Raw genomic sequence first — 12,370 nt, 5'->3', positions numbered from 1 at the left:
CTTCCAAGCCCAGGTCTGTCACCGGGAAGGCAGGTGATCAGGGTGTGGAAGGTCAGCTTGGGGGACGGTGGATCAGAACACAGGCGCCCACAAACCTCCAGCCATGCTCCAGCTCCTGCTGCTGCCCGCGGGCATCTGACCCAAGGGGCTGCTGGTGCTTGCTTGTTTGCGGAGTGCTTTGGGGAGTGAGGGGCAGTGGCCCTGGGGGGACTCAAGTGTTCCCCTTTAGCAGGAAACTGCTGCTCAGGCCCTGAGGCCCTTAGGAAGCTGCATGGGGCTCATGTGCTGAGCCTGCTGTGGTCTCCAGAAAAGGGCACGTGACACCCACCAGCTGTGTTGGGGGACGTTGAGGAGGAGCACCTGTCCCCTGAGGCTGCAGTCTTGGTCTTCTTCTCAGCTAGCAGCAGGGCAGACCAAAGTGGCCCCTGCTCAGACGCACCCCTTGCATGCACACTCACCCACACCATGCCCACGCGTGTCCACGCAGGACAGAGTCACACAGAGATGAATACTTAAGTGGCATTTCATGGCCTAATGACTCAGACCTTGCTACCTGCCCCCAGACTGTAGGATGGCGCATTGCCCTCAGGAGGCCTGGAGCGAGTCCCCTGGGAAAGAGCTGGCACCAGGAACTCAGGGACACGGCAGCTTCCTGAGGATGTCTTAGGGTCACTTCATCACACCTGTGTCAAATGTCCTTCCTGGGCTTTAGGCCAGTATCAGGGAACACAGGTCACCTGGGAAAGGCGGCTGGCTCCCAGGGTGGAACCCCAGGCAGAGACTACTGTCCTCCCACCTGCACAGCCCTAGGAGGCTCGTGCCCACTCGCAGCCACAAGACCGCTTCTGAAAGCAACTTAGGTCTTCTTCTGGGTTTCTGGCTCTCAGCCTTAAATCTGTGCACCCTGAAGCACCCAAACCCTGGCCTGGCCCTGCCGTGAGACGGAGGCCCGCTGGGCCACAGGGCGAGGAGGGTACTCACCCCCTCAGACTTCTTGTCTGGGAAGATGCACGTCGACCCTCCAGCTGTGAAGTTGCAGTAGACTTTGAAGGAGTCCCTGGAGCACCCTTGGTTGGGATCTACCCAGTATTCACCTGGATTCAGAGACAGGGAGGTGGCTTTGTGAGGACTGCTCCCGGACAGTTCCAGAAACTGCCTCAACACCCCAGTCTGGCATCACAGAGCAGCTAGGGCCACCAATGCAGGCCTCCTTGTGCTGCCTTCCCTGCTGGGCCCCTAAGAGAGGGGACAGAGTGTCCACCAAGGACAGAGCTACAGCTGGAAGCACACTGGGCAGGTGTGTGGTGACCAGGGGAAGGTAGCTGGACCATTAACGATGGGAAGGCACGGAATGTTCTGGAGGGAGCTCTGGAAATTCATGGCTGTGGAGTGAGAGTCTCCTGGGACCACAGACATCCCTGGGTCTTCCAGGAGGCAGTCATGGGGGCTGTGTCATTCAGTTAGTGCCTGTCCTGTGGCTCCAGACAGACCTGCATTTCCTGATGATCCAGAGTGTAGACCACTCACTGTAGGGGTTCGGTGTTTGGGACCGGGGTCCCTGATGACTTCAGGGTATGGCAAAGTTTCTGAGCAGAGGCCTAGGATGCCCGGTTGCTATGACAATGCCCTCCATGCTGAAGTCTTACCAGCTTCCACCTTAATCTTAGGCACATAGCTCCTGGGAATAGAGGAACTTGCTTGCTTCATAACTACAATATCTCACCAAGCTCTGGTGCTCCTGGAGCTGCCCGCCTAACAGTAACTTCAGACAGTGGACCTTCTGGAGAGCTGCACAAAGCTCCCGACATTGCACATTGTAACTGTGAAATGTAACTGCAGAATAAGCAACCTTCCTGGTACTCTAAACAATAGTGTGGTTATGGTACTGACGACCCAATGTGACCTACAGGTGTAAATAAACGTGGCCGGACAAAGAGCCACTCTGCCACCTTCCTGCCCCTGTACTCTGTCTCCTCTTTATATTATTATTATTATTCTTTACAACTCACCAATAATGGCTGCAAATTCTGAACCTCAGGCCAGCCCTTGCTAAGTGCCAGGCCACGGGCATCTTATGCAATGCCCCCTTTACCTGTCCTCTCACAGGAAGAGGTTCTTGTCCCTATTTTGCAGACCCGGAATGACAAGGCTCAGGGCAAGGCAGGTACCCCCCTGAGAATGGCCAAGAGGGACAGAATCCAGGTCTGGCCCGCCTGGGAGCCTGGCCTCTCTCCCTGGCCTCCTCTGACCTGTCACCTCACCCTGTGGCCTCCACAAGTTGGCAAGGGGACAGCCTGTGTGTCCTCCCACAGATGGTGAGGCCGGGAGGTGACTGTCCTGGCCCGGGCACCCATGGGTCAGGCGCCCCTCAGCCCTCACCGTCTGGGAAGTCGGGGTGGCAGAGCTGCAGGTCTTTGCAGGTGCGGGCGGGGTTCTGCTGCGTGCCCAGCGGCCGCTTCATCTGCTCGATCTCCAGCTTCAGTGAGTTGAGCGATCCGAAGACCTCCTCCATGCCATCCGCGTAGTCCACGTAGCTCTCGCCTGCCCCGTCGTCCAGCAGCTGGCTGGCGTCGATGTTCCGACGAGTTCTGGACGCCTGGATTGGCAGGGGCTGGATGACCTCACCCGGGGGGCCCTGGGGTGCAGGAAGGCAGTGGTGAGCGGAGGGGAAGGAGCAGGTCCTGGGCCAGGACGGAGCCCCACAGCCAGGGCCTGGTTGGCCGGCCCCCTCGGGCCGGTGTCCTGGGCTGGCTGGACGTCTGCCCGCAGCGTGGCTCTCTCCCCTGGCCCATCTGCTCTGCAGGTTCCTGCCTGCACTGCACGTCCCCTCCAGGCACGTCCCTTTCTCTGCAGAGCCACGGGAACCAGCTCAGGGCTTCGCCTCTGTCTACTGTCCCTGGCTGCCTTAGGAGCCAAGCCTCAGGAGAGTGACTGGACTTCCCTCCTCCTCTCGGTGGCCCCGGGTGGGGCTGCACACAGTGGAGCCACATAAAGGCCTGCTGATGTGGGAAACATGGCGTCCAGGAGGCACCCCGCACTAGGACCCGGGTGCTGAGTCAGCATGGCCCAGAGGAGGCTCCCGCACCCCAGGTCACAGGGAGCTTCCGCTGCACCTCTGGAGCCTTACCCAGTGCCCAGCACACGACTGCACACACTCACGAATGCACACGCACACCCACAGGCAAGCAAACGCACACACATAGGCACCCCCACACACGATTCCCTCCCGCTCCCCTGAGCGGCTCTTCCCGGGGGCGAGCTGCTTGTGCGGCCTGTCCGTGGCCGTGTGTGACTCATTTCCCTTGCCGTGTCCTGTGACAGGCCCTGGGCATGCCACGTGGGTGCCACAACGTTTCAGAAGGAGCCTCGTGAACACACCTCCCTCCAGTCCCAACCACTTCCGCCACGTCACAGGCTACTCACGGGCGGGCCGGGGAGTCCCGGGTGGCCTGCCTCACCCTTCGGGCCAGTGGGACCCTGGAGAGAAGACAGAAAACAACCCTTGGTCACAAGAGTGTGACAAGAGCTGACATGTCCCCTAGGGCTCCAGAAGGGTCTGGAAACCAGTGTGAAGGTGGGGGTGGGGACGAGGATGGCAGGGCTCTGCTCTGCTGAACCCCTGGGGAGCGGACCTGGGACCAGTGTCCTCCCAGAGGGAGGAGCAGCCCAGACACCTGGGGGCCGGCTGTGCTGGGCAGCTCAAGAAGTCAGAAGGGGACACTGAGAAGAAACTCAAATGGCTGGTCAGCCCTTCATCAGTATCAGGGAAAGCCCAGTCAAAATCACACGCGGTCTCAGCCCACCAGGGAGAAGGCCACTATCAAAAGATAAACACAGCCGCCCCTGGAGAGGAGGCAGAGAAAAGGGAGCTCCGAACTCGGCTGCTGGGAGTGTAACCAGCTACAGCCTTCGTGGAGAACAGAGGAGGCTCCCCAAAGAGTGGAGAGCAGACCTACCCTGCGACCCAGCCACCCTGCTCTGCACACACAGGCCCCGCGCCCATGGCGGCTGCTCAGTGCTGCTCAGAGCAGAGCCGACCTGGGTGCCCATCCATGGGTCAGAGGATAAAGAGCACAGGCATGTGTGCTCACGGGTGTGACTCGGCCACGAAGGCAGGGAGCCCATCGCTGGCGGGGGGCTCCGTGGAGCTAGGGACACTGCAATATGGGAGACTGTCAGGTGCAGAAGGCAAATGCCCCGTGGCCACCCTCGTGTGTGATGCTAGTGGAGTCAACGTGGACAGAGCAGCGACTACTAAAGGCTGGGGACGTGGGCTGGGACCTCGGAGCCAAGCACAGCGAGGCGGAGGAGACCTGCCGGTGCCCCACAGCACGGGACCCGTCCACGGCACCCACATCTCCTTAGTGAGCACACACGGGTTTGAGCAGGAAGCTCTGTGCCACGTGCTGGAGCATCGCTCTGCACCCCGACCAGGCAGTGACCACATGCCATCAAAGGGTTAACAAATGTTCAGGTGGACAGAAACGCTAACTGCTGTGAGTTTATCATCACACTCTGAACACCTGGATTCGAATGGTCACCATTCACTCCATACGTTTGTACGATTAGAATAATAATTAATTTTGAAAACCCAGTAAATGCAGCAATATAATTTCTGTCTTTAAAAAAACCGAAAGGAATAACCCCAGTGGCTCAGGAGGCTGAGGAGGAGGACCATGATGAGTTCAAAGCCAGCCTCAACCACTTAGCAAGGTCCCGTCTCTAAATAAAATATAAGCAAAGGGCTGGGGATGTGGCTCAGTGGTTAAGCAACTCTGGGTTCAATCCCCAGTGCCAAAAAAACCCACACCAAAACCCAAAAACTAAAGGTTATCTTTACGTCACGATGCACAGTGGGGAATGGGGAGAGACAGGAGGAGGAGCAGGCAGGGTGGGGTGCAGGGGCCTCATCCCAGGACTTTGCTTCCTCCCCTCCCCCAGCAGCTCCCCAGGTGGGGCCTTAGGCAGCTCCACTTACCGAAGAGCCTTTAGCACCTTTGGGACCTGGCGGACCCTGCAGGGAGTAGAGGTCAGGCGTTAGCAGGGGAAGCTGCTCCGGTCCCTGTCCTGCTCAGCCCAGGTCAGCCTGCCTATCCACCCAGCTGGGAAATGACAACTCTGGTGGCCTCCAAGCAAGAGTGGAGAGTGCCTGATGATGTACCATCACCCCACAGCACCCAGAGGCCCGTGGCCAGGGCCTCCACCTTGGGCATATGGACCAGGGCCTAACCTTCAGACGGGGTGGGTGAGGACAGGCTCAGGGCTGTGGGAGAGCCTCGGCAGGGCTGGCTCTCCCCAACACCAGGGAGGCCCAGTCTGGGGTGCTGAGGGTGGGTGCCCAGCTCACGCCTGGCCAGGCTGGCCCTGCCCAAACACAACTTTCCTCACCCTCACCACATGCCTACAGACAGCTTCCACAGCCCCTGGGTGCCCAGCTATAGAGGTAGGCCCCTCCTTGCCTCCGGGTCCCCAGTCAGGGCCATCAACCCCACTCCTAAGCCTCTGCCTCCCGGAGCCCAGTGCGGGTTCAACGTGTCAACCCTGGGCCCCCTTTTCTGTAACTTCCCTGTAACACCAGCCTCCCTGCTCCCCACAGAACAGCCCAGGGACCCCAGGCCCCTCAGAGATACACACCGGCAAGCCAGGGGGCCCAGGGGGGCCAATCGGGCCCGAAGGACCAGTGATACCCTGAAAAGAAGCAGAAAGAGCAGTTACGGCCTTCAGACAGGGATGGGCAGAGGAAGCGGGCCCTGACCCGCCGGGCCTCGGGGTGCCCAAGCCCCTGGCTGCCCCTCTGCAGTGCAGGCAGCTGCCCTCTGATGTGGGGGCTGCTGCACAAGAGCAGACATCTCTTCTCGCTGGGCCTGGGTTGGCCGTGCCCAGCCCCACAGCCCTGTCCACGCTAGACTGCTCCAGCCCTGTCCCACTGGAGTGCAGAATGACCAGTCCAACACTCCGTCACACACTTGGTCTCTCTTGTTGCTCCTGTCCATGGTCCTGTCCCCCAAGTCCCCCTGCCACAACAAGGTAGAGGCAGGGCGGGGAGGGCTGGGAGTGCTTTGGGCCCCATGTGTCCCACCCTGTCCAGCCTGTGTGACCTCTGACCATTCCTTCCCATGAAGCTCAGGCCCCGCTGGTGCAGAATGACTTCTCTGCATTGACCACCTGGTGCCGCAGACCGGGGCAACCCCCCCCTCACTTTCCACCCAATCCCACTGTCTCCACTTGGAGATCTGTGTCCCAAAGACATCCTGCTGGCATTCGAGCTGCAGCCAGGGTGGTGAAGGTCACAGCCAGCCTCCCCCAGGAGGGCACATGCCTCTCCTGGACCCCTGATGGGGGCTCCTCTTAGGAGTCCATGACTTGGAGCCTGCACCACAGTGCAGACATCCTCTGTCAGCAAGAGCCACCAAGAGCACCTGGGGGGGACAGGTGGGCACAGGACAGCCATCCTTGTGGAATGGGGACCCTGAGTGTCTAATTCTCGTGGCCACGTGCCACCATGCACAGAGCAACTCTCCTCCATGGCTGTGGTCATGTCCAGGGGACACTGAGTGGTCAGAAGACGGCCAAGGCCATGACAGAACAACGCTGGGCACAAGGCAGGGGTCTCTGAGGAGCTGTCCACATCTGTCACAGGCCCCAGGACGGGTGCGGCTTCATCCCCAGCCTCAAGGGCTCTCGCCACTCCCTGCTGGCCCCCATGTCCTGCCATCCTCTGGACAAGGTGGGGTGGAAGTGAGCAAGGTCCCCGGGTATGCAGCCTGTCACACAGCTGGGGAAGTGGAGAGTCCCACACTGGAACCAGGACACGCTGCCTTCCTTGGGAGAAGAGCTAGGGTAGCATTTGTGTGTGGTGGCAGTACCCAAAGTCCACCCCTAGCAGGCCTGGAAATGTGGTGGCACAGCCATGCCCAGGGGCACCGAGTCCCCTCCTCTGCCTCTGAGGTGCACGTCACCTTCCCAGGCCTGGGTCCTTCTCCTCCTGCCCTCCTGTGGCCACGTCCCAGGGGCTCATAATGGCAGGGGATGAAGCCCCTGGCGAGGGTCTTTGCGGTGGCTTGCCGGGGGGTACAAACTCCAATGAGCTGCAGTGTGTCCAGAGAGCTGGAGTGGTCACCTGGGCAAGGTGGCACGAACATACGTGACTCACTCCCCTCCACGCAGGGACACAGGCTGCAGTCGCAAAGGCCTCCTAGGGACGAACTGGTCACATGCTCTTGCTCATCAGTGGGAGGTGGGAAGGGCAGACTTCTGAGTCCCTCCCGCAGCAAGGCCACCAGAGCAGTGAGGGGCACCTGTCTGCAGCCAGGGCAGGGCTGGGAGCCGTGTGCCCAGCTCCCGTGGACCCGGGTGAACCCAAACCTCACTGTCCCCGTGTGAAAGGCGGATGACTGAGCCCTGGAGACGATGATGGCCCTCAGCTCTGGGGACAGCAGGGGCTACAGGGAGTTCCACCTCACGCACCTGTTCTCCTTTAGGCCCAGATGAGCCCTGGGGGCCAGGGAGGCCTCGGTCTCCCTTTTCACCCTGTTCACCTGGAGGGCCAATGAGTCCGATCAGGCCTGGGTGACCCTGTCAGGAAATAGGCATGAAAGAGCGTTTGTGTGCGGTGGCACTACCCAAAGTCACCCTAGCAGGCCTAGGAATGCGGTGGCACAGCTATGCCCAGGGGCACGAGTCACCGTGTCACCATCAATGACTGCAGGAGTGGAAATAATTTCAAAAGACACATTGGGTGCCAGGTCTGACGAGAACCACCCCCAAGAGACAGACATGCAGACCCAGACATGGGAACCGGTGACAAAGGGCTTCTCTGAGCAATACCGTGTGGCTCTTCACACGCCTTCCAATCATGCAGAGGAAACACACGCTTTTCCCTATAAAGACCTAAAACTAAACTTGTACCAGAAGCGGAGCTACAGAGAACTGGATGCTATAATCCCTCGTCACATCTTGAAAGGACAATGGGACAATTCCTGCTCTGTACGTGGGTTTGCTCCCCACGAGCCCCAGGAGAGCCCTGGAAGGGTCCCTCCAGCTTCCACTCTGCAGGGCGTGGGGGGAGCGGTGAGCTGGTGGCAGATGCGGGGAGAGGAGCGAGCCCGCTGCCTTCTCCCGGTACCACCGCTGGCGGTGAGCTTGATGTTTGTAAATGAACGTAAGTGGAGGAAGAGGTCACCACCAAGAGTAATGCTGCCCAGCCCAGTGCCACCCCGCAGCACGGGTGTGGATGTGTCCTGAGCGAGCGCCTACTGCCTTGGTCCTGGATGCCCTCCAGCCAGGACCTCTGTGCCCAGCCAGAAGGTTCTGGTCATTCTGCAAGGCAAGGGTCTCTGAGGAGCTATCCACGTCTCCTGGGGCCCCTGAAGGCAGGACAAGCCTTGAAGGCTGTGTGTACCCTTCGTGCTCTCTCCGCCAGGCACTCTGGGCCACAGCAGGCCGCAGGGTGCAGACTGAGACTTGCTGGGCTTGAGCCAGGACCACTGCTGAAGGCCCTACTCACCTTTTCACCTTTGGGTCCAGAATCTCCCTTGAGGCCAGGAAGTCCTGGAGGACCCTGCAGGAGGAGGCAGAGAGATCAGAGTCCTCATCCCAGGGTCTTCTGGTGGCCAATCCCCTACACCCACCCCCACCATACACACTGCAGGGATGTCACTCACCATGGGGCCAGGTGGTCCGTCAGGGCCTGGGGATCCTGGGAGACCTTGTTCACCCTGAAATGGAGACCCCCGGTGTGAGCTGGCACCGCTGGTCCTGCTCTTGGCAACCCTCCTCCCCCTTCCTGGCCTGCCCAGTCCACTCACCACAGGGCCAGGGATCCCACGCAGGCCGTCTGGCCCAGGCTTCCCAGGGGCCCCCTGGGGGCCAATGGGGCCAGTCTTCCCAGGAGGGCCTTCCAAGCCAGCTTCTCCCTGCAGAGGAAGTGGGACTTGGGTGCTCAGCTGCTCCAGGCACCTGGCCCAGGACACCTGCTCAGAAACCCTGGGTGGCCCCCAGATATCCGGGGCTGCCCCCAAGGCTTCCCACCTTCCTCCCGGTGGCTGCCTGGCCCATGCCCACCCCACTGATTTCCTAAGCCAAGTGATTCCATCTGTGCTGCTCATGCCAATCACTACAGTGGGTCTTGGCAGTTACCTCCCAGGGGGACCGGCACCACTGCTGTCCCACTTGATGACAAGAAGTCTCCCCAAGGGAAGGCCAGTGGTGCCCGCCCAGATCTTGGCCATGAACTCACTCATAGAACAGACCCACTGCCTGGGTACCAGGCCCCATGCTGGGCTCAGAGGATGCCCTCTGCATCCGAGGTCAAGGGCCGCCCACAAGCCTCAGCTCAGGGGTCTCTCAACTCCTGCACCCCTGCCTCATTCCTCTTCCCTTAGACCAGTGGGCAGACAGACCCCAACGCCCAGGCCACCACCCACGGCTCCACCTGGCCTCTCCACAGCCCAGTCCACCACCTCTGCGTCCCAGTTGTGCCCTCTGGTGCGGGGCTCCTTACCTTGGCTCCTTTCTCTCCCTGTCTACCTTCGGGGCCCGCGGGGCCCGGGGGGCCCTGGAATAAGCGAGAGAACACGGGTGGTGAGCTGGGCCCCAGAGCGGGTGGGAGCCCAAGTGAGTCGAGGCGGGGCTGGAGAAAGGGGCCTGCGGCCACTCCTGGGCCGCTGGTCAGCATGGACACAGGTTCTCAGACTGGGTCCCAGTGACTCCAGGCCCAGGCAAAGAGCTCCGGGTAGACCTGGGGCACTGCCCTGGTGCTGCGCAGGAGGCTCAGTCTCACCGTCCCCAAGCCACCCGCGGGTTCAGTGTGCAAAGACGCCCCTCCACTGTGCTGACTTTCCGGAAGGTCTGTCCAGGGGACAGGCATTTTCCAGGTTTGTGGGTGGTTGGGTCTCCTGACCGTGAATGGTTGGCCTGGCCTCACAGAAATGGCCATCATCCAAGAGCAGCGTGAGCCCAGGACCGGCAGGAAGCTGAGGGAACGCCCGCCCGGCCCAGCTCCCTCCTCAGGGACTCACCCTCTTTCCTGGAGGGCCGGATGGACCAGGTTCACCAGTGGGGCCCGGGGATCCCTGGGTAGACAAAGAGCAGCGCGTTAGGAGTCGGGGTGGCGGGAGAGGGCGCCCAAGTCGGGGTTGGTCCACAGCTGAGGAGGCACTCGGGCTCCTCTGGGGAGTCTTCATCACCAGCCCAGCTGCCTCCCTCCTCCGAGCCAGCACAGCCAGCCCTGGAGGAGCCCTGCAGCCCCCGCACCCAGCTCTGGCCTCCGAGCACAGCCCCCAGCTGGCGCCCGGCACCGTGTGCTGCACTGAGGGGGACTTCCCCAGGCTCCTGGGGGTGGCCCCCGTCGGACTGTGTGGGCATCTCTTGATTCTGGAACAGGGTCCAGCCTTTCCTCAGATGCTGTGGCGGCTCTCGGAGTCCCTGCCACAGTCAAGAGTCAGCACCTGGGACCTGGGTTTGGACTTCCAGGAAGGAGCCGAGCAAGTGGCAGAGTCCCCCAAGCACAGGACCCTTCACCAGGGGCCAAGCAGCACTGCAGACTCACCGTCTGTCCAGGTTCGCCATCGTCCCCTTTGTCACCAGGTGGACCATCTTGACCCTGAGGGGAAAGGCAGGTTCCCCACTGTCACCCGGAGGGAGGCGCCCCAAGTTCCTCTGGCTATAGTGCCCCCCGAGTCTCCCTAACCTGATAAATCCAGTGCCGGCATAGGTGTGCCCCAAAGCAGGGGGCAATCACCTCAGGGAGGGAGCTAGCCTCAAAGAACATCAGAGCCAGCTGGCAGGAGGGGACAGGCTACGGGGACAGGGCTGTGGGGCAGAGAGGCTGCAGGGACAGGGGCTGTGGGGATAGGGGCCACAGAGGCACAGGGGCTACAAGGATAGGGGCCATGGGGGCAGAGAGGCTGTGGGGACAGGGCTGTGGAGACAGGGGCCATGGGGGCACAAGGGCTGTGGGGACAGAGGGACCATGGGGACAGGGACTGGAGGGTCTAAGAGACTGGACTTCCTTGAGCACCTACCGCAGGGCCAGGCTCTCCAGGAGGGCCAGGATCTCCAGGAAAACCAACTGGACCCTGAAGAGAAGAGAGAGGCAGGCCCAGGCCATCAGCAGTCAGACCACACCCTGTCCACTGGTCACCGCCTCAGGACCCCACCGCCACCACCCAGGAGCTGGGACAGTCCCTACACCTCAGGCCCTTTCCACCAGGAGGCCCTCTCGAGCAGCACCCCAGGAAGCGGCAAGGCCAACCAGGGACAGCAGCCTCCAGCTATCCAGAGACACACGGGGCAGGCACATTGCCCACACGTCCACCCTGGCAGCTCCAGGCTGAGACCAAAGCCCACACCTCAGACTTCTAGATCAGGGCTATGAGAAGCCCCTCCTGATGCCAAATCAGGGCAGATGGGAGGAAGGCGTGTGCCCAGAGCCAAAGGCTAGTGGGTGTGTCTCAGCTGCTGCCCCGTCCACGGGGATGAACCTCTAGGGTTCTCGTGCAGGCCTGCTCCGGCTCATCCCCACCCATGTGCCTAGTAGCTGGTGTGGGACCCTCCAAACCTTCAACGATCACCCCCGGCACACAGCAGTCATGTGGTCCTGCCTGAGCATATGCCCCGCCCCCGCGTCAGGGGGCCTGGCAGGGACCCCCAAGAGGGTACCAGGCACCACAGGATACTCACAGGGCTGCCTTTGGGGCCGTCGTCTCCAGGGGGTCCTTTGGGCCCTGGGGGTCCAGCAGCACCAGAGGGGCCGGCCTCGCCCTTCTCCCCCCTTTCTCCTTTGGGTCCCTGGAAGAAAAATGGCCAGAGTCCAGTTCTCAGAGCTGACTGAGCACTGGCCCAGAATGAGGCACGCGCTGGCCTCCAGGGGCTCCGTGCCTCATCAAATCCCGCAGCCCCTTCCCAGCACCTCTGGGTGGGCCGGAGGAACCCCTGGCTTTCTGAGGCTCAGCTCTAGTGGGGGGCTGCTCCTGGACCGGACAGCAGGCAGTGGGGACCCCAAGGTTCAGTTCCTGACTCTCAGGCACAGTGGGTAGCAGGAAGGCCAGGAAACCTGGTCCACATTCAGGGTGGCCTCTCAGAGGACATTCACCTGACCTCAGAAGGCCTGTATATTCTCAGTCTGGTCCCCAATGTCTGGGGTGACAAGTCACCCTCACACTCAAGGCCAAGGTGCCAGAGAAGGCCAGGTAAGCAGCAGCCACTGATGGGGGGCATCACTGCTGAGGTCCACACACACACACACCCCTAAACACAGGTGTGTGTGCCCCCAACACGTGCATGAACACACAAGGTCAGGTCCCCAAGCGGACCCTCTTTTTAAGTGTGACTCAGCGGCCAGTCAGCAGAGTAGGGCATGACTCCCATT

General features: G+C 61.2%; 1 protein-coding gene across 5 annotated transcripts in view; it reads right to left on the bottom strand.

The window, feature by feature from the left end:
* Col5a1 (collagen type V alpha 1 chain) overlaps positions 1-12,370 on the bottom strand; it is a 137,155-nt gene that overhangs the window by 10,815 nt on the left and 113,970 nt on the right. For all 5 annotated transcript variants that reach the window (XM_071601135.1, XM_071601136.1, XM_071601137.1 and 2 more), the window contains exons 50-63: positions 11,683-11,790; positions 11,025-11,078; positions 10,550-10,603; positions 10,020-10,073; positions 9,503-9,556; positions 8,808-8,915; positions 8,664-8,717; positions 8,507-8,560; positions 7,468-7,575; positions 5,635-5,688; positions 4,979-5,014; positions 3,424-3,477; positions 2,380-2,635; positions 982-1,094 (exon numbers count right to left, since the gene is read on the bottom strand). In XM_071601135.1, coding sequence (XP_071457236.1) covers positions 982-1,094; positions 2,380-2,635; positions 3,424-3,477; positions 4,979-5,014; positions 5,635-5,688; positions 7,468-7,575; positions 8,507-8,560; positions 8,664-8,717; positions 8,808-8,915; positions 9,503-9,556; positions 10,020-10,073; positions 10,550-10,603; positions 11,025-11,078; positions 11,683-11,790 — 1,161 coding nt within the window. The remainder of the gene's footprint in view (positions 1-981; positions 1,095-2,379; positions 2,636-3,423; positions 3,478-4,978; positions 5,015-5,634; positions 5,689-7,467; positions 7,576-8,506; positions 8,561-8,663; positions 8,718-8,807; positions 8,916-9,502; positions 9,557-10,019; positions 10,074-10,549; positions 10,604-11,024; positions 11,079-11,682; positions 11,791-12,370) is intronic.

This window comes from Marmota flaviventris, chromosome 13, assembly GCF_047511675.1.
Source record: "Marmota flaviventris isolate mMarFla1 chromosome 13, mMarFla1.hap1, whole genome shotgun sequence".
In the NCBI taxonomy this organism is placed as follows: domain Eukaryota; kingdom Metazoa; phylum Chordata; class Mammalia; order Rodentia; family Sciuridae; genus Marmota; species Marmota flaviventris.
Note: the sequence above shows the minus strand (reverse complement) of the source record. Positions and strands in the feature narration are given on the sequence as shown.